General features: G+C 42.8%; 1 protein-coding gene across 12 annotated transcripts in view; it reads right to left on the reverse strand.

The window, feature by feature from the left end:
- NF1 (neurofibromin 1) overlaps positions 1-25523 on the reverse strand; it is a 1956660-nt gene that overhangs the window by 1002050 nt on the left and 929087 nt on the right. For all 12 annotated transcript variants that reach the window (XM_085649550.1, XM_085649547.1, XM_085649544.1 and 9 more), the window contains exons 25-29: positions 16820-17001; positions 16198-16409; positions 15291-15452; positions 14004-14107; positions 12724-12859 (exon numbers count right to left, since the gene is read on the reverse strand). In XM_085649550.1, the coding sequence (XP_085505676.1) occupies positions 12724-12859; positions 14004-14107; positions 15291-15452; positions 16198-16409; positions 16820-17001 (796 nt within the window). The remainder of the gene's footprint in view (positions 1-12723; positions 12860-14003; positions 14108-15290; positions 15453-16197; positions 16410-16819; positions 17002-25523) is intronic.

Here is a 25523-nt window from a genome sequence, read left to right on the forward strand (position 1 = left end):
TTCTTCATCTTCGTCATCCCCGAAGAATGATTCTTGCTCTTCTTCATCGACTGGCTCAGGGGTTGTTGGCGGTATCAGTTCTTCGATGACTGTCTCCCCTTCAGTCTCCTTTATTTTCGGCGGAATCTTGAAGTGCTTCAAGCTTTCGTCATAGTCTCTCTTTCGCTGTAGTATATTTGCCATTTCGGCTTCGAGCCTTTTCCTCTTTCTTTCTATCTCGGCCGAGTGTGTTTCGTCGTCAAGATCTTCGGCCTTTCATTTTTCGGCCGTTGACGCCAAAGCGGCAGTTGACGGTTGCTTGTGCTTCTTTTTCCACGCCGATGCTTCCTTTTCTCAAGGGTCTTTCGATGTCTTTGTCCTTTCAAGGACCTTTGTCGCTTCAGAGTCCTTATCCAAGGATCCTACGGTGTGTTTTGGTTTGGATGCCGTTGCGATCGTTGAAGCTTTCGACGCCGGGGCTCCTTTTGTTAGTTTAGAGCCTGTTTTTCGAGACTCTTCAGGTTTTATCGAGGTCGACGACTCCCTTACCCTATTCGAAGTCTTCTTTTCGACCTCCACGACCAAAACATTTCTTTCCTTGTCGCCCTCTGGTCCTTCAGCAAAATTATCTTCCTCTTCACTGGAGAGGTCCAGGTCTCGCAACGAATGCGGTGGTCCTTGGCCCTGCATGTTGTTATTGGCTCGTCACTGTCTTTCCCTCACTCTCAAAGTCTTCGGGGTGAAGACCGAGCAGGCATTGCAGTCGGCGCTCTGATGATCCAACGGCAGGCACAGGTTACAGAGTGGATGCTGATCCTTCTGTGTGTACTTGTGTTGACAGTTCTGACAACATTTGAAAAGCGTTTTGTCCATTACCGCGTCCAGGGAGCCCCCTGCATGCGCATTCTCCAATGGTCGTCTAAAATCTTGATTCTCGACTCCTCGTTGACCTCCAGTCGCCCCGGGAAGTCGAAAGAACTTCCTCACTGTATTTCTCCTTTATTTTTTTTCGATTCTTCTCTCCAATCTTGGGAGCTTCTCCATAACGATCAAGACCCAACAGCGGAAAAAAGAATCTGAAGATGGCTACCAAAGGTGGGAGCTTCCTGAGGAAGCCAGTCGACATCACAGAAGGACACCAAATGGTACTAAATCGTATACGCTCACCAACAGAAATAAACAAGCATTTGCAATGCAATAGGTCTCGCATTTGAGAGTTTAAGCTATTGGCATTGTAAATTATGATGCCTTTTATTTATTTGTTTTAAAAACCAACACATAAATAAAAGGCATTGTAATTTAAAATGCCAATAGCTCAAAATCTCGCAAATGCAAGACCTATTGCATTGCAAATGCTTGTTTAGATATGTACGTGCTTTTTCTCTCCACATCTCCTCCATCTGCATATCCTACACCTCATCTTGTCCTCTTCTGCACCTCCTGCTCACTCTCTTCAAAATGCACTTATTCAATTCTCCTTCACTTCACCACCCCCCAAATACACCCACTCACCTGTAAGCACTGCATTTGCTTTTACTTTTGCCTTGTAGATATATTGATAACTCTGTACCTTCTTCACACACATTTGCACCGAATCACAATTGCAACTGGACTATGTGACCATTGCTCTGTGTGCTCTGCAGAGGCGCCAAGGATTGGATCGCTTTTAAGACACACGGACAGACACTGAGAACGAAACTGACACCCTCAAACCCAGAGCAATTGTGTCCCATTGTAAACACCTGGAGGCAACTAGTTTAAATTATGCAATGTATGTAGATTAGTAAAATGAAACACTATACATAATACACTATAAAAAATACAGAAACGTACATAAAACATACAGAAACTCAGCATCCTAGCTTACTTAATCTTGGATTCCCTAACAGTGTTAAACATGTAAAACATATTTTAGAAACTAAATTGCTGATATGGGTTACCTCAACGTGTTTTTACATTCATTGTTCAGAAATCGATCCGCGTTTTTACCAATTGGGTTAAGGATATGAATACAAAGCCTGCTAGAGACCCGTTTCAAAGTTGCTTTTAATTACTACCGGGTTTGAGACCCAACAGACTCGATCCACTTAAAGCCCTGTCTAAAAGGATTTATTTTAGAGTAGTAAAGAAATAAATTGGGGAAGAGAGGCATTAGCTGCAGATTTCATCTCTTCAATATAAACCTGTATTAGCATTTCACTATGGACTACCTTCTTCAGCTGCAAGAGTTCTCTAGCATCTGACTCGAAATACCAAGGCAGTTATAGCGCCTAAAGGGTTTTTGTAGCTGACTTAATTCCAGATCAAAGCAGCAAGAGCGTTAAGTGAATTTTGAATGATGTCAAGTAAACGGGATGCATAACGCGCACGGCACATTTAAAATGGGATTTGCAGGTGATGCACAGTGCCCAGGCCTGCCACCAGCGCATTTCCACTTGAGGTTAAAATTACCGAATGAGATTACGTTTTTGCAAACAAACGCTGACTGCCCTTGACCCCAGTACCGAGTCAGGGTGCGCTAGGTGGAAGCGGCCATGGATTTTAACCCTCGCCCGTCCAGAGGACAGACTCCAGCACCGCGGATCTCGAGACTTTGGACTTAGTTCTCTGCCTGTGTGTGGACTACTGAACTGGGCTAACGCGGCAGAAGCAACGTTATCAGATGTGTGCTGCTGTTGCTGGCAGCCACCTCAAACCAACCCCAAGGCCAACTCTATCTTCTAGTTCACTGGTCAGACGGTGCGGAATAAAAGGTCCTATCGGGTTTAGTATGAGGAAGATGGGTGTCTCTACTTCTATTGTGTACGTGGAAGAGGAGACAAAATACATTTGTTGACTAATTTGACTTTAATCACATTACATAGCTTATCATTTGCCTTTCCTTGCAGGATAGTTTAGTGAACCCTGCCGCATAATTTGATGTTTGCTGCTGCCTAATACCTGTGGTTATGGCTACATTTCTTACCTCACCAGAGTACACCTCAAAATAACCCATTACAAAGTACCTGTGTCTGTACTATACCTTCTGCACCCCAGCAGCTAAAACTACCCAGCAGGTGGCACACATTACGGAGTCCCAAAATCAAACTTTGCCATCAGCTGCAGTTGAGGGAGGGTAGAGTAGGGTACCCCACAATAAGAGTACTGGGGCCAATACCTTCAATCATCTGCACTGTGGAGATGAGACATACTGCAGAGGCAACTTTATGCATTTGGCATTGGTGTCTAACTTTTTAACATTTTAACACGAAGGAAATTCGCAGAGATTATGAAATTGCATAAGCTTCTTAAGAAAGGAAATTCTATACATTCATCATGTTGCTTTTAAAATGTTATACATGTTATCATTTTCTCTTAGATTGAAGAATTACTAGGCCATTTTAACTCCGCCTTTCAAACTGCTACAATAAGACCAACTACGTAAAAGAGATACGATATTGAAATTAGCAGAAACCAGGCCGAAGTGCACACACTTCTTGTGTCTCATTTATTCAGTGAATGTTGTAAAGCTTAGCTTTCTTAACTTTCGGGTTCACCCTGTGTTCACACTATCAGGCCTCTGAAAGCCCCTCTTTCTATTAAGAAGTTGCTCTGCTGAACAGTACCTTACATTCAAGTATTATGACTTTGTCATTAGAATGCACGTAGGGATTCAATGCAGGCCACTTTAAAAGACATGCAAGATATGAAGGATGCCCCCGAACAACCTGTAGTCTGACAACAGACAAAAGCACGACCAACTAGACCATCAATTCAGAAATGCTTACGCTATCTCGAGAAACTGGTTGCCCCCTTAAAACCACAAATGACGCAATTAACAGCACAATAAACAATGGCCAGTTAACTTCTGCAAGTTGACGGGCTCAGAGTTCCACCCTGCAGCTCTGCGTCTGTTTTGTACCGGTTGCGCAAAAAAAGTTTTTGTTAAAATCGGCACCTCGTTTAGGATGAAGCGGTAAGTGCGCACTTTTAAATTAACTGAAAAAAAGCCCATCCTGCAAACTGTCTTTTTTCCAGTGGTCCTCGATGTATTGTTAATTTGTTTTCTGGCAGATGTGGAAGATGCGCTGTAGTTCCATAAATACGTTGAAATGATGTGGAACGCACTGCACAATAAAGGTGTGGAGGGGTGTAAAATTTCACCTCTATGTCTGCATTGTGTATCACCTGTAAAGGGTAAGTGGTGCTTGATGTTTAGCAACAAGAAGGATGCAAGGTAGATCTAGTATTGTGCACGCAGCACGGATGAAAGACACAAGATCTGGCCCACTGGACATGTAGATCGCAACGGATCTGTGCAGGTGTCTTCAGAGCTGAGAGGGGGTAGAGTGTCCCGCATGCATTATGCAGTTGCTGCACGCTCTCTGCTTCTACAGGGGAGGCGGCGGGGTCAAGGTATGTTTACCCATAAACGTAAAGATGTTTCTTGGTCTGCGGTGTACAATAAGCAGCTCGTTTACCAGCACTGCGCAGTGGCGCTAGACGAGTACTCTTTTCACTGGTGTGTTGCAGGGTGCACACTTTTTTTTTTTTTATCAGCCGTTACCAGTGCTCGAGAATGCATATTAATTTCTCGTGCACTTTGCGCGGCGTGTGCGTGACATGTATGCAGTTCCTTTGTGTTACCTTGACTCTTGCCTGCTCGATAAACTCCAAGGGAGCTTTGCCCAGCTTGAAGGCAGCTTCAAACCGGGGGATCCAGCCTCAGACGCAGGGCAGGGCGGCGCGTGCTTTCCATCGCAGCAGGAGCACCTTGAAGAGCAAAGCCAGGGCCAGGGAGAGCAGCACTGTGGCGGCAGGGTCCATGGTGCTCTTCCGCCACCCTCCGAGGCCGCCTCTGCTCACAGATCTCCGGCTCACATTGAAGGCACACAGCACCAAGACAGGTGCCGCGGCTGGCCAATCACAAGCATGAGTGCACCTACAGCGACCATTAAGAATGCGGCGGGCGAGAGACCGCGCGGCCTGCCAGGGCTGGCTATGTGCCAGTGGGTGAACCCTGCCTCTCTGCCAGCTTGATAGGTATGCCAGAGTTGTGTCCGTGCTTCAGGTTTAAGAAGTTCAAGGCAAGGCCGCATTGTGTCCTTGTTCCATGGGGGCAGGGAATGACCGTGTCAGTGTACGCTGGCCAGAACTAAAAAGACACACCGTGCGCGTGCCCATGTGCTGTCCGGGCCCAAGCTGATGCAGATGTCGTGAACGTGCACATCGGCTGTCCAGGCGCGCACATGTTTGGTCTTCCTTTGCGCACTAAACCGACAACAATAGTCTCTCCAAGGTGAAGCAATGCATGTGCTGCGTTCGCTAGGCGAGACCTAAAAAAGAAAAAAAGAGAATACATACTACAATACTGGACCCTACCACTAGATGGCGGAATAATGCACAACATAGTGAATCCAGAAAAGATTCACACTGCAAAACCTTCTTCCTGTAGAACCCCGTAAAATCTCTCTAATAAACTTCTTTAACTTTTCCGTTGGCAGCATTAACACACGTTCCTGTGCAACTACTACAAAATCTAAAAACCTAGTCTACTGCACCAACACCAAACAGGACATCTTTCGGCTCAGCAGAAATCCTGGACTCTTTATCAAATTCATTACTACCTAAATAGATCGCAGTGCCATTTCTTTCTCCTGACCGAACACGAAGGAACCACCTATGATCCCCCTTCAAGCTGCACAACCACCATAAATGAATCCAATAAATCAAATGTCTATTTGTCTTTTCAATATTCTTCATTTTTTCACCATTACTTTTCAACTTCTTGCCCTTTGTTTTCTTCAATTTATTATACTCATTCTCGTATGATGTACAGGGTTTTTCATCAAAACACAGGAGAATTATGTTTCCACATGCCACGATTTTATTTAAAATTACCCAATGCATTTCGGGGTAAACCCTTCCTCAGGGGTGTCTAAAATACAAAAATTAATAAACAACCATCAGCACAATTATTCTCCGTTTTATACACAAAACAGAAATTGAAAACATGTTTTAAACTCTCAATTCGTTCAACCATGCAGTGCTGCATCAAGCCTAAACTGTTGTTCTTGTTGCAGTACGTTGTCACCTTTAACCACAACACCTGTTCACCACCCAAAATATCACTGCCATCATTTGTTAAGATCCCAAAGCACAATAATTACAAGTTCTTAAAGTCCCGTGATTACTCATTTTAGCATTCTTGTGTCACTCTTGCAGTTCTGCTTTTCAACGTGCTTACAGTGGCATGTGATTAAGCCTTTAAAAAATGAAAACATTCTTCAATCTCTCTTTCTCCTGAGCCATAATCAAGATGTTATCCAAGTAAATGATTCCAAGTAAATGATTAAGCATATCCCATTGAATCTTAACTAGGTCACTACCCTTTAACTTGTTAAGCACCACAGTGCCAAAAAACAATCAAAAGGTATGTTTATAAGTCTTCATAACTTTCCTGCAAAAACAAAACTGTATCTAATCTTGATGAAGGTTGCACCCAGGGTTCATCAGATAAATGTCCTTCACATGCAGCATGGTCAACCGATCCAAACTCATCAACACACCTCTCAGAAGATGCTTTCCCTATTTCCTGAAATGCCGATACACCACCCAATCCTTCAAACTCATTAGGTTTAAGATTGGTCTACAACATTTGTTTTTTATCTAGACAAAAAATTAATGTTGCTTACAAAACATTCCTCAAAATCCTAGCACAACATGATTACTCCTTTCTTTTCAAACTCATCCAAATCTACTAATCTCCTTTGCACCTCGCCGAACACAAAGTCTCTTGGATACACCCCTTGCAAAGAAACACCAACAAAATATATACTGTAGCCCTGCACTATTTCTAATACTTGGGATCCTGCGTAACCTTTAAGTTCCCAAAAAACTGGGCAAGTCTGCCACCCACTTTTATAGGGGATGACAAAATGTCTTGACTTAAACACACACCTGAGGCAGATCTCTCTTTTTTCTTGCCCCTTGAATCCCTTACACTGCTCCCAGTGCACTATGGAAAGAAGTCTGACCACTATTGACCTCCTATGCCTCTAAAGCTTCGCATAAAGGATGCAAAGAATATTGACAGCCTCGGCTGGAGGAAGCCACACCGCACTCGTCCGGCAAAAACCTTTTCATTAAACAATTTCTGCATGGCCACTTTGCACCTTTTGAATAATATTAAAATGGCCACTTTGCACCTTTTGAATAATATTAAAAGATTTCAGATACTTAAACAATCCCTTCAGAAAGTACTCTTCAAAAAGTATGCCCTGAGCTACTGAACCCCCAACCGAGCTTACAAAATAAACTTAGGATTTATCTTCATCAAAATTCTTTTTCGTCTTTTAACAGCAATTGCAGAATTAACGTTTCCTAAAAATTACATCGCTCTTTTGACACTTTCCTACCTCCACCACATCCATAACGGACTATTAAACATATGATTCCTCAACCATCTAAAACACTGAATTCAGGACACCTAGAGATTCAAACAGCCAGTCTTAACAAGGCTTTAAACACTTACCCAGGTCTGTCCAAGAATCCTTATCCCAATGATTCAACAAGGTCAAAATATTTACATCCGATTGAAGAGTATAAGCCACTTTACCCAGCAACGAAGGCCTTTGGAACTAACAACGCAGCGTTGTTTGTACTTCCTTACAAAATTGTGTCCCTACCAGCAAGGAAAGAGAAGGTGCTGTATCATTAGAGGATCAAACATCTCAGCTGCCCGGGTGAAGCAAAATCCCACAATCCTTCTTGTCCTCCCTTTTACAGGACTCTTTCTTTCATGTAACTGGTATGACTTCCTCGTCATTATCAAGGTCAGTGGAACAAATCAATAAAAGATCCCCACTACTCAAAGACTCATCATATGGAACATCTGTTTCTATTTCGTGATCTTTGTCAGTCTCATAAAATTCTCTTCAATATTTGCTCTCTCTCATTTCTCCTACAATATGTCATGTCCCATCTGTTTTCCAGAACCACCAATCAATATTCTAGTTACTTTCCATTTACAACCCTTTTGGCTAAACCCAGAAGGGCCAGCTAGTTCTTTATCTGCATCATTAGTTGATCAAAAGCTCTCCTTACTCATCTGCTGTGCCTCCTGATCCACACCAGTGCCAATAACTTGACAATCTCTCCCACATATCCAAACTTAACTTACCTGCCATTGCACCTATAGTTCCCCTTACTCACTCCATTATTCAAATCAATTTCACTGCTAGACTCCATACTTGTCAAAATTTCCAAGGGGCTCAGACTAAAATGCCAAGCTAACCTAAGCCCCAAATTATGGTCACCAGCACATTAACATTCTCACCCTACCCCAAACATTAAAGATGACTGCTGTCATGTAATTTCACAATAACTCACGAAGGCGACTTCAACAAGCCAAAAAAATCCATGACTGCATAGAGTAGGCATATTCTCACTCTCTTTCTCTAAACAACACTACAGGGACAAGTGCCCATCCATGCAAGAGGAGGAATAAGCATCAATGGCCCTACTCGCACTTCACTAACTGCCAGCTTCTGCCATGCTGCTTGTGCACTACTAACCTTAAGTCTCGGTAGGCCTTCAATAATTTATAACAAAGTGCACCTACTGAAGCCCAACTGCGTAGGTATAAAAAACAAAAACATATTGAAAACAGTGAAACACTTTAAGAAAACAAACACCACAAACAAGATCCAAATGCCATGTCCCCAATTAAAACGAAATGAAAGCACATCAATGCTCCCCATGCACAACATAAACATTCAAACTCTAAATCCACAGAGCAGACACGAATCATCACTGCTACAGTCAATCTTACTTATCTGAACATGGGCAGCAATAAAAGAAGGAAGATGGTTGCCTTTTCTTATTTTCTACCCACACAAGCTATGGAAAGCTCTAATTATCAGGCTCTTTATATGGACTGCAAACATATGTAGACATTTGAAAAAATAATTTGCATGTCGCATAATATTTCTAAGCATAACTATAAATGGACACCCACTAAAGTCCATAGGAATAGAAGTTCCATGAGTAGACATTTAAAATAATCTCTTCCAAACTAAAGGCTTCATATAGAGTTTAGAGGGTGGCCTACCATCCTGTCAGGGATAGAAGCTGTCTTAATCTCTGCCAGCTTAGCCGGACTAACTCCCATCATATTAAGAGATCTCCACCAGCCCTGATGAGATCTCTATGCCTTAGAAGATCCACTAACACAATTGCTCCTCTGAAGGCATTGAAAGTTTGCTAAGTGGCCACAATGATTCACGCAGCCACTCAGAGAACTTGTTTTGTTTTTCAAAAACAAATTCCCAAAGCAGGAGTTTGTTTGTTAAAACCAAAATACTAACAACCCGGGGGGATCGTTTTTATTTTTTTTGCTGCTCTGGGTAGATAGGCTTTTCTTGGCAGTCTTCTCCGAAAAAAAAAAAATTACATCAAATTGTTTTGCTTCAAACAGGGCAAACGGTCTGGTGTATTCAACACTGCAGGACCCTGCTCTTCCGGGTCATAGGTTTTGGGTTTCCACTAGCCAAACCAACGAACTAATGGGGGCAGAGCTGTTGGACACATTAGTCCGCACAACTGAAAATAAAGGAGGTAGACTAAGATTGGTGTATAGGGTACTCAGCAACATTTGGGATGGAATACCCTATCCAACAAACATCAGGCCCAAGGTTTCATAGTCTTTTTACAAGGAGGCATGAGAGACTTATTTTTAAAAGGGTTGGAATAGTGCCTCCCAGAGAACCTATCTAAAAGAAAAACAACTATTTTTGAATAATAGAGTGAAGCCCATTAGACTACGTTCTTCATAAAGAGTCCACAAACAGGTACTTTTTAATATCTATACTACACCTACAGTTATATCAATAAGGAAAAAGAAGACACTAATAACGCCCACAAACAGAAAGCAATAGATATATTTTCCCCAGAGGTCCAATATGTTCCACTCTGGTAGAAACTTTGTATTCTACTGGATTTTTTTTCTCTCTATATTGCAGTCCTTTCCAATAAATCCAGGATCGGTATAAAGGCATTAGGGCACAAAGCACAGAAAGCTCATAAGAGTATTATGGAGAGAAGGGAAGTTTTCATCTAACTAGTGTTGTTTCACTTTTAACCCGCCTGTTACATTGGTGTTGGCTCCTACACAAACTTTTACATAACTGACACTAAAAAGTGTTAATAGTAGATTTCCTAAAGGTGCTGAGAAGAACGAAAAACAATAGATCTCTATAAAGTCAAGTAAATAAAGTTTCAGTTTTATGGTGCAAACCAAACAATGTATATTTCATCCTGGGAGACTTTGCATTAGTCACTATAGACATGGTTCACCAAGTCAGCTTACATGAGAAAAAAGCTTGCATTTCAGTTATAATTACCAAATCCTGATTCAGGGAATCATAGTTTACCAACCTGATTTCCACTTTCCACAGCAGGAACTGTGCCAGCATGGAGAGGATTTCTGAGGCCCTGAGTGCGGGCCTAGGGGGTGTAAAAGGAGAACTGCCACAGTCAACAGAAAATCACAAGAAGGGGACACTGGAATTAAGAAACGGAACAGAAAAAAAGGCAAGGAGAAAAAGTATATTAGAGACTGGGGAAGAGATACTATATGGGGGAGATGTAGTAAGGTAGAGGTACTTGGGCACACCAGTGGCGAATGCACAAAGGCATGGCTAGTGTTACAAAGGCATAACTGGGATAGAAGCATAGTTTACAGGTAGATGTGTTAGAACAAAGGCAATGTTATGGGTAGAGGTACTAGAGTATAGGCAGAGATACTTAGGCATAGGACACGGTACAGGTAGTACAGTACCAACAAAGTACAAACACGGGTAGAGTTCTAGGGGAAAGACGGAAAAAATAATGCGAAGGAAGTGGCAGGATATATGAAGTGGGATTAGGAGGAGAAAAAGAGGAAGTGGGCAAAAGAAATGAGGGTGTGTGGGGGTTTCCCCAGCAGAAATTCAAATAGGGTAGATGACAGGGAATTTGTTGACTTAAAGGGAATTATCAGGATGGGTTTGACATGCTTTGAAAGACACTTGTTTGAAAATGTTGAGGAATCAGATTTGGGAAGAAAGATTGTTGAATGCAGCTACCTCAGTGGATTGTCTGCTGGAGAAAAATCCACACGTTTATAGTGAAGTGCATGCATGGAAACTCATGATTTCTGCACATTTCTCTGTGTAGGGGCTGAGGCATAAATTTACAATTCGCTAAACATGTAATTTCTTTGTTGATAGCCCTTAAAATGGCACAGGAGTTAGGAAAAACTGGAATATCAATCCTTGGAAAAGGACAAGGTTGGAATAATCCAAAAAGGTCATGAATTTAATCTGTATTCTTGTTATTTCAGGGATTCCTCACGAGGAGTAGATTTGAAATGAAATAGCAAGAAGGATGAAAATGGAAATTCCTTGAGGAAAAGGGTTAATACATTGTGTTCTTAACACAGCTGAAGGTCAATTTTGTGCATAAATCACAAATTTTTGCATCAAAGCAAATTATGTTTGAATAATATCACGATACTTGTAATTCATTCTTAAATAAACCCTAACAGCAGAAAGACTGTGCTAGTCTTTTGTCTATACTTAAGAAAAGGGAGGCTTACTTAATCCAAACAGTTGAAAGTTGTCCAAAGAGCTTTGGTGCCCCACTCACAAGCTGCACATTCAGTCATTCATTAGCTCCGGAGATCTTTATATTTATTTTTCAATCTTTAGTTCATGGTCATTTTCCTCACATTTCCCCAAACCCTTCCAATCTACAGTTCTTTGAATGGTGTAATTACTCAATTATACCTAAAAGTCAATATAAATACAACATTGTCGTTTGATCATACTGTACCAGGCATGTCCACAATGCAGACCAGAAGAGTTCTGCTAACAATTATCAACACAAACATCAACTTGTTCATAGTCTTGCAAGGATAAAAGGTATGTATGCATTTGAGTTTCAGTAAATTGCAAACTTATACGCATGTGTTTCTGCCAAAAATACAGGCTATCAAAGGACATGGTAAAGTCTACCAATACCAAGGGCACAGCACTACCACCAATTAAATCGATAAGTAATTGATCGCTGGCTGCACAAGCCACTTATCAGAACAGAGGGTTTGTGAAAAACCTGCTTGAGGAGGAAGAATCAAGTTATCCTCCAACAAAGCCTGAAGTTGATCATACACTGCTATCTCTAATAATTTGGACAGATGATGGTCTGTCTGTGAGAAGATGGAACAATTCTGGCCAACTTTCATTACATATAGAATTTTAACTTTTTAATGGTTAGAAGTGAATTCATTTATGCCAAACATTCTGGAACCAGTAGCTCCCTATATTTTATATCCATATCTTTGGGCAAAATCGTACATTTACCAGAGAATAATCCTATTTTGTCATCATGCTCTGCTCAGTTCTATTGGCAATAGAAAACACAAGAAACAAGGGAAGATGTTTAAAAATAAGAAGAAACATTGAAAAGAATCCAAAGTCAGCTATTTTCAGGCATGATGTGATGCCTTTGCCTGTTCCTTTGAAGGGTCAATACCATGTTCAATTTGACTGAGAAAAAAATAGTTAAGTCTCTTTTGAGAAATATAACATTCTACCATTAATGGATAATTGCCTTAATAAAAAAGGGAAGAACACTCACCTATCAAAGCTTAAAATATACTTAAAAGATCATAGTCTTCAAAAGAAGTTCAGGAAGCTTCACATTTCCACCACAATGAAAGCATACCTGGAACAAACAATGGCAAACACTGCGAAGCTGGGGGGGAAATTCAATGGCAGAATTAATGATTGCTTGGAAGAATTTCTCTGTCATTTTCCGAAGGCAGCGCTGGTTTTCATCCAAATTTTCCATGGCATCCAACCTAAAGGAATGCAAACTAAAATGGTCATAACATACCTATAATTCATCATCGTATTTTTCTGAATAAACCATAACATTGTTGCAATTGTTAAAAATCATTCAAAGAGGAAAGTTTGTCACAGTAATGAAGTGACAAAGTAAAAAAGTTTCATTAGGCCAAATACACAACAATGTTGGGGGATTACATATGCAGAAATAAAACTATCAATTTGGTGGATTATAAATAACAAGATAGTGGTTTATCATCGGTGGGCCGGAACGATTCACTAGAAAGTCTTAGCACAATAATAAATATAAAGTTTGAGGGCATGAGGGATGGGAGACTTACTAAATGAACCCATCATTTGCCAACCAGCTATAATACTAAATATGCAATATAAGGCACCGTCTGTAGAGACTTTCCTAACACTACTGCTGTCCAGGAAGCAGACCTAATACACAGTACTGGCTGCTTTTCATTTGGCATTGCCCAGTGATAGAATTGCCCTGATGAGAGGAAAAAGTACACTGTAGAGGTAAACTGATTCATAAGGGTGCATACATTAATGGCCATTTGCATGTAGTTCTATATAGGTCCCTTTATAAGTCTCTTTACAACTTAAGTGAGGTAAAAGATTTTGATGTTGCTCACCAACTGTGCTAGACCCGGTTTGGTAACATAGGTAACCTAAAGGGGTACTCCTTTTAAAATGGATGTTTACTGCCCTCTATGATCGTACCATGGCACTACCAATGGTTGAAGGTAGCTGATTACAATATTGGGGTGCAGAAAAAGAGGTGATCTACTGACTTATCCCCTGCATTCTATGATGTGTTCTTTTTCAGAAACAGGAGCTCAACAAAGATAGCTTTATTGGCTAGAGATAGTCTGTAGGCCAATACATACTTGTACGTGACAGCTCCCTTAAAAATAATGTTGCCAATTGGATGGGTCTACCTGTCAGGAAAAGGAAAGGTTGACATAACTGACATACTAAAATGAATTTTGTTGACTAGTTATTAAAATAAGGTGGTCCCTTTTTGTTAAGAAAGAACTACATGAACTACACACAATGTGAGGGAAAGGGAATATTAGAATAGCACAAAATGGCATGACAAGTTTCTGAAGTTTCCTCAAAATAAACAGGCACAGTCACATCTCAAACCTTGTAGAATCCACCTCAAAGCTGACATGCTGCCAGTCTGGGCCAGTGATGACAGTCCTGAGCAAAGGTTCCAATAGCTTCTGCAAATAGGTGGCACCATAAACCTAAACAGGATAAATCAGTTTTTGTAAATAAAGGGACTCAAAATTTCACAAGCTAAAGCTGATAAATTGAACATTCCTAAAAAAGTGGCATCCCAAATTTGAATAAGTTAATCCCCTCCCCAAAAGAAACCCTAAAGACCAGACCAAAAGAATAGGGAGACATTCAGAATTAGGAGAAAAAACGATGGTGAGATGGCACAAACGCATCAGTTCTGTACAACAACAAGCCTAACCGCCAATCTGGCCTTCTGAGAAGGTATTATTTTATGTGAAGACTGCCAGGTAATCTGTAAGCAATGTTCTACCCAGCATGCTCCTAGGGTTATTGAAGGGTGTGAGTTAGCGGCATAGGGTGGGAGAAGCTGGACCACATGCCATTGCCAGGAAGAACTGGGACAATCCCCAGCGGGCTGAAAAATAACATTCATCCCACCCAAAGAAGACAGCTAGAATTGGCTATGGAATTAAGCCAACAAAGTGCTCACTTTTTTTTCCGTTTGAAACAAATTCAGGGTGAAATCGTAGCAGAATGCACAAGGCACATGGTAAGCCCAGTCCCCAACCTGGTACTGGTTTTGTGTGCACCTATAGAAAAGGCATGCTTTGTATTTTTTGTTATCAAGGGTCTCTATGATCAGTCCAAACAAAACTTCCCAAAGCGCAAAATATATTCACATCTTGAAATTTACATAAATATAGGTCAAGGGGGACCAGAAAGTTTACTTTTCTATTGAAATTCCTTTAGGGAATTGGTTATAATCGACAAAACAAAAATGTTAAGATGTTGATGCACTGCTGATGCTAGGGACCTCGAAATGCAAGCACGGGGTAACCTTTGGCTATGCGCTCTGACCATTTTATATGTTGTGCAACACTAAATGCCTGCACCCACTGTTCACCATCCTTGAAGTCAGCCATCAACTAAAAGCCCAGATGGTTCAATTTAGGACTACTTCAACATACCTACAAGCATGGTTGTGCACCGAGAATTAATGTTGTACATTTTTAAGCGCTTCTTTCTTTTTGCAAAGAAGTGAGAATATGATCTTAAATGAGACCGTGGTTAACTGAATCCTACACCACAAAGAGTCAATTGTTAATATCAATATGCTTTTTTAATTCACATACATCCACTTGACTTTGACAGGCAGTTATCTAAAATGAAAACCATTGTTTAACAAACCTTAAAACAAAAAGTCATAATTTTACTGGCCAAGCTGTTCCCCCTAAAAAGCGTCTGCATAGAATCTGCAAGTTCCACTTCCTTTGAAAACATGTTCCAGAGAAGCTGGTAGAGCAGATGCCGAGAATCAAAGAGGGTCACCAGGACACGAGCAAGCTCATCCTGGATAAAACAGAAAAAACAAGACATTCGATATGCACTGAAGCATTTATTTTTAAAATACAAACTTGCAACAAAACTGCAATTAAAGTTAGAAAATCAGCTTCCATTTCATTTTTACAAAGTGTGTTTAGTAGGCTGGTATTTGGGTATCGCCTTAATAAAGAATAACCCACAACAGTAATATAATGGATTGGCTTCCCTAACAAATCTTACATGAAAGCCACAATAAGCGTTTTTGCTAAAAGCCATTAACTTGGCAGGAGGAAGAACTCGCTTAGAATTAATGGCACTTACATTGAAGGAAGTGGGGTAAAGGTATACATTCTAGCTGCAAGAAGGAAATTCTGACAAAGGCTCTTTGCAATCCTTTCAAGGGAAAACTATCTCAAATCTGGTTTGGAGAAAAGAAAGCACTAGTGCGATGGGGCGCCCAAGGCAAATAATCTAGTGCAATCAAAGCCAAATCTTTAAGGTAGAAGTACACAGGTGAAATGTGTACAGGATTACATACTGCAGTATAATCATGTTTTCACATGCAACAGCAAAAAAAAAAAAAATCACATTAGAAGGACTGATGAACGGTGCCTTGAGAAATGTGAAGTATGAGCAGACAATAACAAACAAAGAATCACATTGAAGGATCCTATTCTTGAGTTTTAAATAGTAAATCAATCTGCATTTTAAAGGTAGTTGCATGGGAAACAAAAATAATTATACAATTATTTAACTCAATCAAGTGACTTACCCATTGTGAACAAGGCACCACATTGGCCAAAGCCATAGCAATTGGTAGTTCTCCTTGGTCTCCCATCATAGTGACTAGCTCTACCAATCTCTCAAATCGATCAGCTAGCACAGTTTCCGCCAGAGTGTCGAACTCTGTGCCCTGCTGTAGAATTTTTGTGAGGACTTCCATGAACGTTGCTCTTGTTTGGAGATCTTTGTGGTAACCTAAACCTAACAGCACAATGATATAAATGTAAACTTTACTAAAAAAGAAAAGAAAAGGTTGAAATCCCAATTTAACACTTTTGTGTATTCAAGCTGGTTAGTTGTTTAACTAAAGTTACAAAAAAGAAGAAATGACGAGTGTTCCTAATTAAACTATCACCTATAAAACCCAAATCAAATGTATATTAGAATTGTATTGCTATAATTAGAAGACAGCATGTTTCTGAACGCACAAGGGCAAGAAACTTGTTCCCAATATGATTAGAACTTTTTCACATGCATCAATGTTGTCATGCTAGAGGGGATGATATTTTGCCCTAACACTATATATGAGGATTAAAGCCCAATGCATAACTGTTGTCCTAAAGTAAAAACAAGTAAGAGAATAGCAAAGACAACCTTTCATTTTGTCTTACCTATAGAGTGCATGAGACCACTGTCCACATTAGCATTGAGCAAATTTGACATAGCGAGAACAGTACAATGCCGCAATGAAGCCAGTCTTCGAGACATGCCTCTTTTCCTTCCTCCTGACTGTGTGCCATCGTCTTCAACTTCACTGCAGTCATTCAAAAGGTTCATAAACAGAGTGAAGTATCTGAAAAGCAAAACAAATCGGAGGACATAAGAATTCTGAAACCAAACATACTCACACCTTGACCAGCTTGGATCCATACATTAATCAACTGGTTCCCATGCTTATTTGACAGGAAAGATGAACTAAGCCTAGACTGTGTATGCATCTACAGTGCACTGCAATCCTCAGAGGTAATATCAAAACAGACACGGTTCACGTTTAAAAAGGCTGTATTGTTTCATTAGACGCCATCACATCTTACTTGATTAAGTATTAACAGACATGTTAAAGAACTATCTCATTTGAAACTAACTCATCAACTAGCTAGTAGCAGTTCAAATATGTTAAAGAACGATGAACTGTGTACCATGTAAGTGTTAAACAAGGTGTAAGAACGGTGTGGAAGTAATCTCATGTTGAAATAGTATGAAAAATATTAAAAAGGTACTCTTTAATGAAACATTTTCACATTTCTAGCATACCCTGCTAAATTCACTAACCCCCACCTCCAGATAAACTAATCAATGGAAACTCAAGATGCAACACATCTTGTAACTAAGAGATAATAAGCTGTGCTTTGGCAATAAAAAATGACAAGAGCAGCAGGGCTCAACAAGAAGTTATCAGTACTTAACTGGCATGAATAAGAAAGTTAAAGTCACTTCTGAAGAAAATAGAAGGTAGCTTAATGAGCTAATGATTCCTTGGGAAGGGGTTGAGTACTCCAAGATGGAACAGAATGGATCAGTGAAGTTCCTCAGATCAGGCCGTTTCTGGTTCACGGCAAGCAATTACTATCTAAATGCCAAAAATATTTCCTCCAATTAAATTCAGGTTTGAAATTTTGCTGGGAAGAATTAATCATGAATCATTCAGAAATATACCATTATGGTTGACATATTTGTCTATGAGATAGTACCTTATTCTTCTGATAGATATTACCCGCAGATTCCTCACCTCATAAATAGATATAATAGCAGTACCTGAACTAGCTCAGACCAGAAAGACCTGCAGGACCAGAGGGTAAAATGCCCATTTCCAAGAACCCAACCATCGGGCCAGCAGTGCTTTATGAACATGTATACTGAAGACTGTGTAGCCGCCTCGAAAATATCCAGAATATGCCCTTTGGGTGCAAGCACTGTGGTAGCAGCCTTGGCTCTAGTGGAATGACCTATTGGGTCTTCCGGAGCCAGCTTCCATGAGAATGCGTAGCAAATCTTGATGAAGACCACAACCCATTGAGAGATGGTGCACTTCGGTACTACTTTACTTTTCTATGCCCTGCAAATTCAACAAAGGGGTGATCATCCACTTGATGTTATTTGGTGCAATCAATGTAAAAACTGAGTGTTCTCTTGGAGTCCAGACAATGAAGCCTCTCTCCTTTTTTGAGGGATGAGGCAGAGCAAAGAACGCCAGGAGTGTGATAGCCTATCCAACGTAAAATGGTGTTACCACTTATTGTAAAACAGAGGGTCAGGTCCTTAGCACCAGCTTATATGGTAAGAAAGTATTATAGGGGGATTGGACAGAAAGTGCCTGAAGCTTGCCCACAAGCCTAGCTAATATTATGCCAATCAGTAAGGCCGTTTAGAGGGGCGGGAGACATACTGCGCATCAGCTCAAATGGAATACACATTAAAAAACTGAGCACCAAATGTATAATCCAGTGTGGCATCACATATGGCAGAAATAAATGTAGCAAACCTCTCAAAGTTTTCAGCAAACCGGGTGATTTAAACTATAAAGGCTGAGCCAACAACTGCAAAAAAACAGACAAGTAGGTTTTATAGTGGCCACAGCAAGTCTTTGCTGGGCCGCGGACAAAACAAACAATAAAACGTCAGACAACTTGGCCTGCAGAAAGTCAATCTGACGGGTGCAGCACCAAACCACAAATTTGTACCAATGACTGGCATATACAGATTTTGTAGAGGGAGGCCTTGTGGCTTACATGAACAACCACCTCAGGAGGAAGGCCAAATAAGGTCAACTGTTGCTGCTCAATCTTCAAGCATGGACCCTGTTGCTGCGAGACAACATCCATCCCATAGCAGTAGATTGAACGGAGGACAGATGCTTATGCCTAGGTGTGAGACGGTGCCATATTTCTGCATGGTTGCCCCCACTTTTTGCTGAACTGCTGATGTGATTTGACTGAGTGTGCCCTGGGGCTCCTGTCAATCAGGTATCCAGGCCCTATGTTCTTTCCATAAAAACTACATTGGAGACCAAACCCAATTGGTACTCTCTGGCCACAGGTCAGTCCCTGGTTAATGGTACGACAGGTACCTAGGACACTGTGACCAGAGAAGGCCTCTAAGGGCTGCAGCACTTATTGTGCCACCCTTAAATGCCCTGTACCTTTACACTCACACACTGACTTTGCAGGCTGCATGTTTTGGTGCAGAACAAAGTGAAGAGTCGACATGGCACACATCCCTGTGGGCCATGCCTACAACGCACTGCCCTGGCATAGATCAGTCACCCTTCTAGCTGGGTGCACTATGCCAGTGGTGAGGGTACAGGTGCATGAGCTCTGTACCCCTACCATGTCTATGTCAATTCTTAGACATTGTAAGTGCTGTGCTGCCATTAAGAGTAAATGGTGCTGGGAGTTTGTCATTACGAACTCCACGGTACCATAATGGCTGTACTAAAAACTGAGAAATTTGGATGTCAAACTTCTCAGCACATTAAACCCACACTGATGCCAGTGTGGGATTGTAGGAAAAATGCACACAGACGGCATCTTAGAGATGCCCCCTGAAAAACTACTACCACTAGTGTCCAGGTTGAGTGGCTGCTTTCAGCTGCCACCACCAGACATGTTCAGGACCCCTGGGTCGAGAGAGCTTGCTGCTCTCAGGGATCTGAAACAATGCACATCCTGGGACGAGGTGCCAAGTCTCCTCCCCTAGGGTGGACAGAATCCACAAAGGGGAAGCTTCTAAGGCTTGCTGCCTTTGTGAGCTTCTCCAGGCCTTTTGCTGCTTCCAGCAACTGTTCACCACCGGTTCTGATCCCCACTTTTGGCGGGAGAACCAGCGGGAAAACCAAGTAAAGAAGAGAGGTGTGCCCACCTCTGCAAACCCCACCCCTCAGATGGGGGAGGCTAGGTGAAGCACAACCTTTTACCTACCTATAACGCCCCTAAATCTAGTATTTTGGGGGCACCCCAGAACCTTGCTTCCTCAGACAAGAAACCACAAGAAGAAAAGAAGAAGGACTGAACAGCTGTGCCGAAGCTAAGAAGAGGAGGACGCCTAGTGACTTGGCCCCAGCCTTACCAGCCTGTCCCCAACTTGAACCTGCAGAAGCAAAACTCCGGTGTGTCCTGCAGCCAGCAACCTCAAAAACCCCAAGGACCTGCCCTGCCTTCGAAAGAAAGACTGTCTCCCGTGAACAATGAATTTGTTCACCCACAGACTCTAGCTCCGGCAAAGTCCTTGAGTCTGCACCACTCTGCCAGCAGAGGCCCATAGCAGAGTGACCCAACACCACAAGGAGGTCTCCCCGGCGATCCGGACCCGAGATCCGGTGACCCCTGGCCTGCCTCAAGCCTCCAGCTGATGCCTGCAGCCTCAAACCGGAAGGTACTCCCCAACCGCGACCAGGAGCCGGTAGGAAGCTCGGACCCTAAAACACACCCCTGCACCAGACGCCCCACGGCCTTGGGTGGCCGAACCAACGGTGTCTAACCAACCCCCAGCATCCCAACTTACTTCTCCAAGTGGTGGTCGCACCCAGAAGACCTTTGTCCCAGAGCCTGCAGTGCGTTTGCAAACCGGAGGATCCCCATTGAAAGCTACAGGGCGCCCGATGCCAAAACAGCACTCTGCACCCGGCCGCCCTAGTGCCGCTGAGGGTGCACCTTTTGTGCTGACTTGAACCCCAATTAGCCCAATATTTGTAAGTCACTCCTACAGCAGGCTTAAAGCCCTAAGGCAGGGTGCATTATATTGCATGTGTGGCTATATCTGCATGAGCAGATATGCACCTGTGCTAGTCAGTTTGATTACTGCCAGTATAAGTGACCAGGGATCCCATTTTAAGGACATGTGCTGGACACTGGTAAAAAAAATCAAAAAGGAGTTCCTCAGCTAGATGGCTTCACTGAAACTAGGGATGTTTGGTATCAAACATCTTGTATGAATAAACCCAAACTGATACCAGTGATTAATGTATTAATACATGCACCCAGAGGGTACCTTAGAGGTACCCCCTGAAAACCTACCAACTACCAGTGTGCTGACTGACTAGTCCTAGCCAGCCTGCCACCACAGACAAATTTCTGACCCCCAGGGGTGAGAGCCTTTGGTCTCAGGAGGTCAGGAACAAAGCCTGCTCGGGTAGAGGGTGTTTACACCCGCTCCCACAGGACAACCGGCGAATTAGCATTCCAAGGCAGGGGGCTTCAAAGAGCCCTCAGCCTTTGCTATGCAAATCTGGCTTCCCTCACAGTGGACGATGCCGACCTCTCTGTCCAAAGCCCATTTGGCACCTGGACAGGCGGGAAAATTAATAGTCAGAGAGGCATGTTCACCTTCAGACTAGTTTCACCCCGAAGAAGGGCTACCTGAAGTGAAGATGAAAATCATAAGTTTGCCATTCAAGGCAAACTTAGGAACTCTGGAACAAGATTATGCCCACTTCCCACAAGAAGTCGTCATATATGGGGGTGTATTGTGACCCCAGAGGTCAGTAGCCCATTGGCTACTACAGTTCACTCCCCTAACTCCCTTCCCGCCAGGAAATCAGATCCTGCCAATCTAAAGAGACTGAACAGCCTAAAAAAACAGAACTATGGTAGGAGCAACTGACTTGCCGTCAACTTTACCAGCCTGTCCGCTGTTCCCAACGATTGCGCCAAAGTGAATTCACTCTGTAAGCTGCTGTGCTTTTAAAAGCCTGGGAGAACCATTAGCACTTCTGCTTAACAGTGAAGAACTCTCGTGGAGCCGCGGATCTGTTTCCCTGCACCCTGCAGGAACCAAAGAAAGAACTGTGAGAACTCCAGACCGCATAAACCACTGCACCCGTCGCTTCAAGCCTGAACTGAAGTGGGCCAACTGTGCCCATGTGGTCTCTCAGCCCTCAAAAGAAGAAGCCCACCTTTGGTTTTCCTGGAGGGGACTGATACACGCCCCCTACAGCCTCTTGGTGCAACCTCCGTGAGTGACTCAGCCATGAAAAACCCAACGCCTCAAGACACCTCTGCACTGTCACACCTGGACCGAGTGAAAGTGGAGCAAAGGTGTCCCAAAGTCCCCTAGCATCGTGAGACTTGAGTCCCCTTGTTGTTTCAGCCTGACTGGTTTCCCAGTCCAAACCTGCAGTCTCTTTTCGACCGGACCGACACCCACTGACTAACATTAAGGAACCTGACGCTGCAACACACCTCTGCACCCGGATGCCCCAGAGCCACTTGAGGTAACCTGTTGGTGTGGCTTCGAACCTTGGTCCATACTCACCTTAAGTCCAGGAGATTGGCCGTTAGTGTTCGAATGCAGTACATGTTTTTCTCCCATAGGATAACATTGGAGACACAACGCTCTAACACATCTCTGCACCCAGATGCCCCGATTTTCCCAAGGTGACCTGTTTGTGTGGCCCTGGACTTTGCCTCATCCTCACCTTAAGTCTAGGAGATTGGTCCCGTAAGTCGCCGTGAGGTGCTCAAATGTAGTACATGTTTTTCCCCCCAACAGGATAACTTAGGGCACTGATGCTAAAAAGCATCTCTGCACCAACCATGGCGCTGCCCGAGGTGGCCTATTGGTACTGCCTTACACCTTGCCACATACTTACCTTAAGTCCAGGAAATTAGTCCCATAGGTTGCTGTGAAGTACCTGAATGCAGTGTATGCCTTTTCTCCCTAGGATAGCGCTACCGATTTAGAAATTGCACTTGGTGTTGATTTTTCAAACCTGTAAAAATTCATAACTCGAAACTTACTTACCGGATATTGCTGACCTTGGTGCCAAATGTTATATAAAGATAGCAATAGTGTGCATCATTTATTGGCTGTGTGTGTATTGCAGATATCTAACACTCCTCTCTGATAAGCCTAATAGGACAACCATGAAGAAGAGTGTAGATCTGGTCCTGGCGTGTCTCCTTGGTGTCAAACTAGTGCCAATTGTCAGACCAAGGCACTCTGTAGTATCCAACCTACGACGATTCATGAATTTTGAAGCTTCATCGCCATCGCAAGGGTGGGGCCCATGTCCTCCAGTATAGCAAACATGACCTGAACAATGGAATACCAAAGGCCATGATTATAGTGGCCCAAAAGGAAGCTTGCAGACTGACTGCAATGCCAGGCTGGTGGAGGAGAAGGGAAATGCTACTTACCAGTATGCATCTGTTCTTGGCATGTAGAGCTGCAGATCCACACACTAGCATAGTAGATCGCCATCGCCATCTGGTGTTGGGCTCGGATGCTTGCACCTTGTTGTTGTCTTGGAAGAAGTCTTTGTAGCCACAAAATAGGTGACTCCTCCCTTGGATGATAGTGCGCATGGGCATCGACTCCATCCTTAGATTGTTTTTCGCCATGATGGGAAATGATGGAGTTAATAGAAGAAAAGAGATGTCCATGTGTGTATATCTAAGTAAGATAGAACTGGAACAGATACAGGTTCCGGAGAGGTGGGTGGGCGTGTGTGGATCTGCAGCTCTACATGCCAAGAACAGATGCATACTGGTAAGTACCATTGCCCGTTCGAGGCATATGAGCTGCAGATCACACACTAACATAGACTATACAGCAGTATCTCCCTTAGCGGTGGTCACCTGTATCTGTTGCAGTAGTTTGAAAAAGTTTTAAGGACAGCTTGGCCCACAGAAGCTTGTTGCTTCGCGTACATGTCAACACAATAGTGTTTAGTGAAGGTGTGTGTTGTAGACCATGTGGCTGCCTTACAGATGTCTTCCAAGGGAATGTTCCCTAAGAATGCCATGGAAGCCCCTAGTTTGCATGTGGAATGCGCTCTAGGGGGAACTGTTAATGTGCGTTTAGCTTTTTGGTAGCATATTTGGACACATTTAACTATCCACCTTGCAATCCCAGATTTGGAGATGGGGTTACCCTTATGTGGCAGAGAGAAAGCTACAAACAATTGTTTTGTTTTGCGAAAAGATCTAGTTCTGTCAATGTAAGGGCTCTTTTAACATCTAAGGTGTGAAGAGCCCTCTCTGCTACAGATTGAGGGTTTGGAAAGAACACTGGTAACTCCACTGACTGGTTAAGATTAAAAGGAGATATGACTTTTGGATTTGTCCTGAGAACCACTTTGTTACGACGTAATTGTAAGAATGGTTCCTGTATGGTTAAAGCCTGGATCTCACTTACTCTGAGAGATGGGATTGCAATAAGGAAAGCTACTTTCCATGTAAGGAACTGCAGTTCGCATTTATGTAGAGGTTCAAATGGGGGTCCCATGAGCCTAGTAAGAACGATGTTTAGATTCCACACCGGAGAGGGTGGGAATCTAGGAGGAATAATTCTTTTAAGTCCTTCCATGAAGGCTTTGATTGCAGGTACTCTAAAAAGTGACAAGTGTTGTCGGTTTTGTAAGTAAGGTGCAAGTGCTGCTAGATGCAGATGTATGGATGAGTATGCTAGGTTACATCTATGCAAATGTAGTAAGTAGCAAATGATGTCCTTGATGGAGGCATCCAGTGGGTGTATATGATTGTTAGTGCAGTAAATGGCAAATCTGTTCCATTTTGCAGCATAGCAAGCTCTAGTAGTAGGTCTTCTGGCTTCTTTGATAATGTTCATGCAGTCCGGTGGAAGGTTAAGGTAACCGAACTCTAGGACTTCGGGAGCCAGATCGCCAGATTCAGTTGACCTGGATCTGGATGTCTGATCTCTCCATGGTTCTGGGTTATTAAGGACGGGGAGAGACGTAGCTTTTGGTGTGGAACTAGTGAGAGTTCCAATAGTGTTGTGTACCACGGTTGGCGTGCCCATGTGTGAGCTACGAGGATGAGTTTGAGAGATTGTTGCCTGAGCTTGCGTATCAGTAGTGGAATCAGTGGGAGTGGCGGAAAAGCGTACGCAAATCTGCCTGACCAGTTCATCCATATCGCATTGCCTTTCGACTGCGGATGTGGAAACCTGGCGGCGAAGTTTGAGCATTTTGCGTTTTCGTGTGTGGCGAACAGATCTGTCTTGTTGGCCCCACATTTGGAAAAAGAGTAATAGAACTTGGGGATATAGTTCCCACTCGTGAATCTGTTGTGTCTGTCGACTTAACAGATCCGCAATCTGATTGTGAACTCCTGGAAGGTGTTCTGCAAGTAGGTATATGTTCTGAGGAATGGCCCATCTCCAAATGTTCTGTGCGAGCCGGGACAGCTGCAGAGAATGTGTGCCTCCTTGTTTTTGTATGTAATACACGGCTGTCATGTTGTCCGTCCGGATGAGGACAGCTTTGTTCTGTACATGTAGTTGGAAGGATTTTAGTGCTAGGAGTACTGCCAGCAGTTCTAGGTGATTGATACGGAGCACTTTTTGTTGAGTGGTCCA

This window comes from Triturus cristatus, chromosome 3_2 (assembly GCF_964204655.1).
Source record: "Triturus cristatus chromosome 3_2, aTriCri1.1, whole genome shotgun sequence".
Taxonomy (NCBI): domain Eukaryota; kingdom Metazoa; phylum Chordata; class Amphibia; order Caudata; family Salamandridae; genus Triturus; species Triturus cristatus.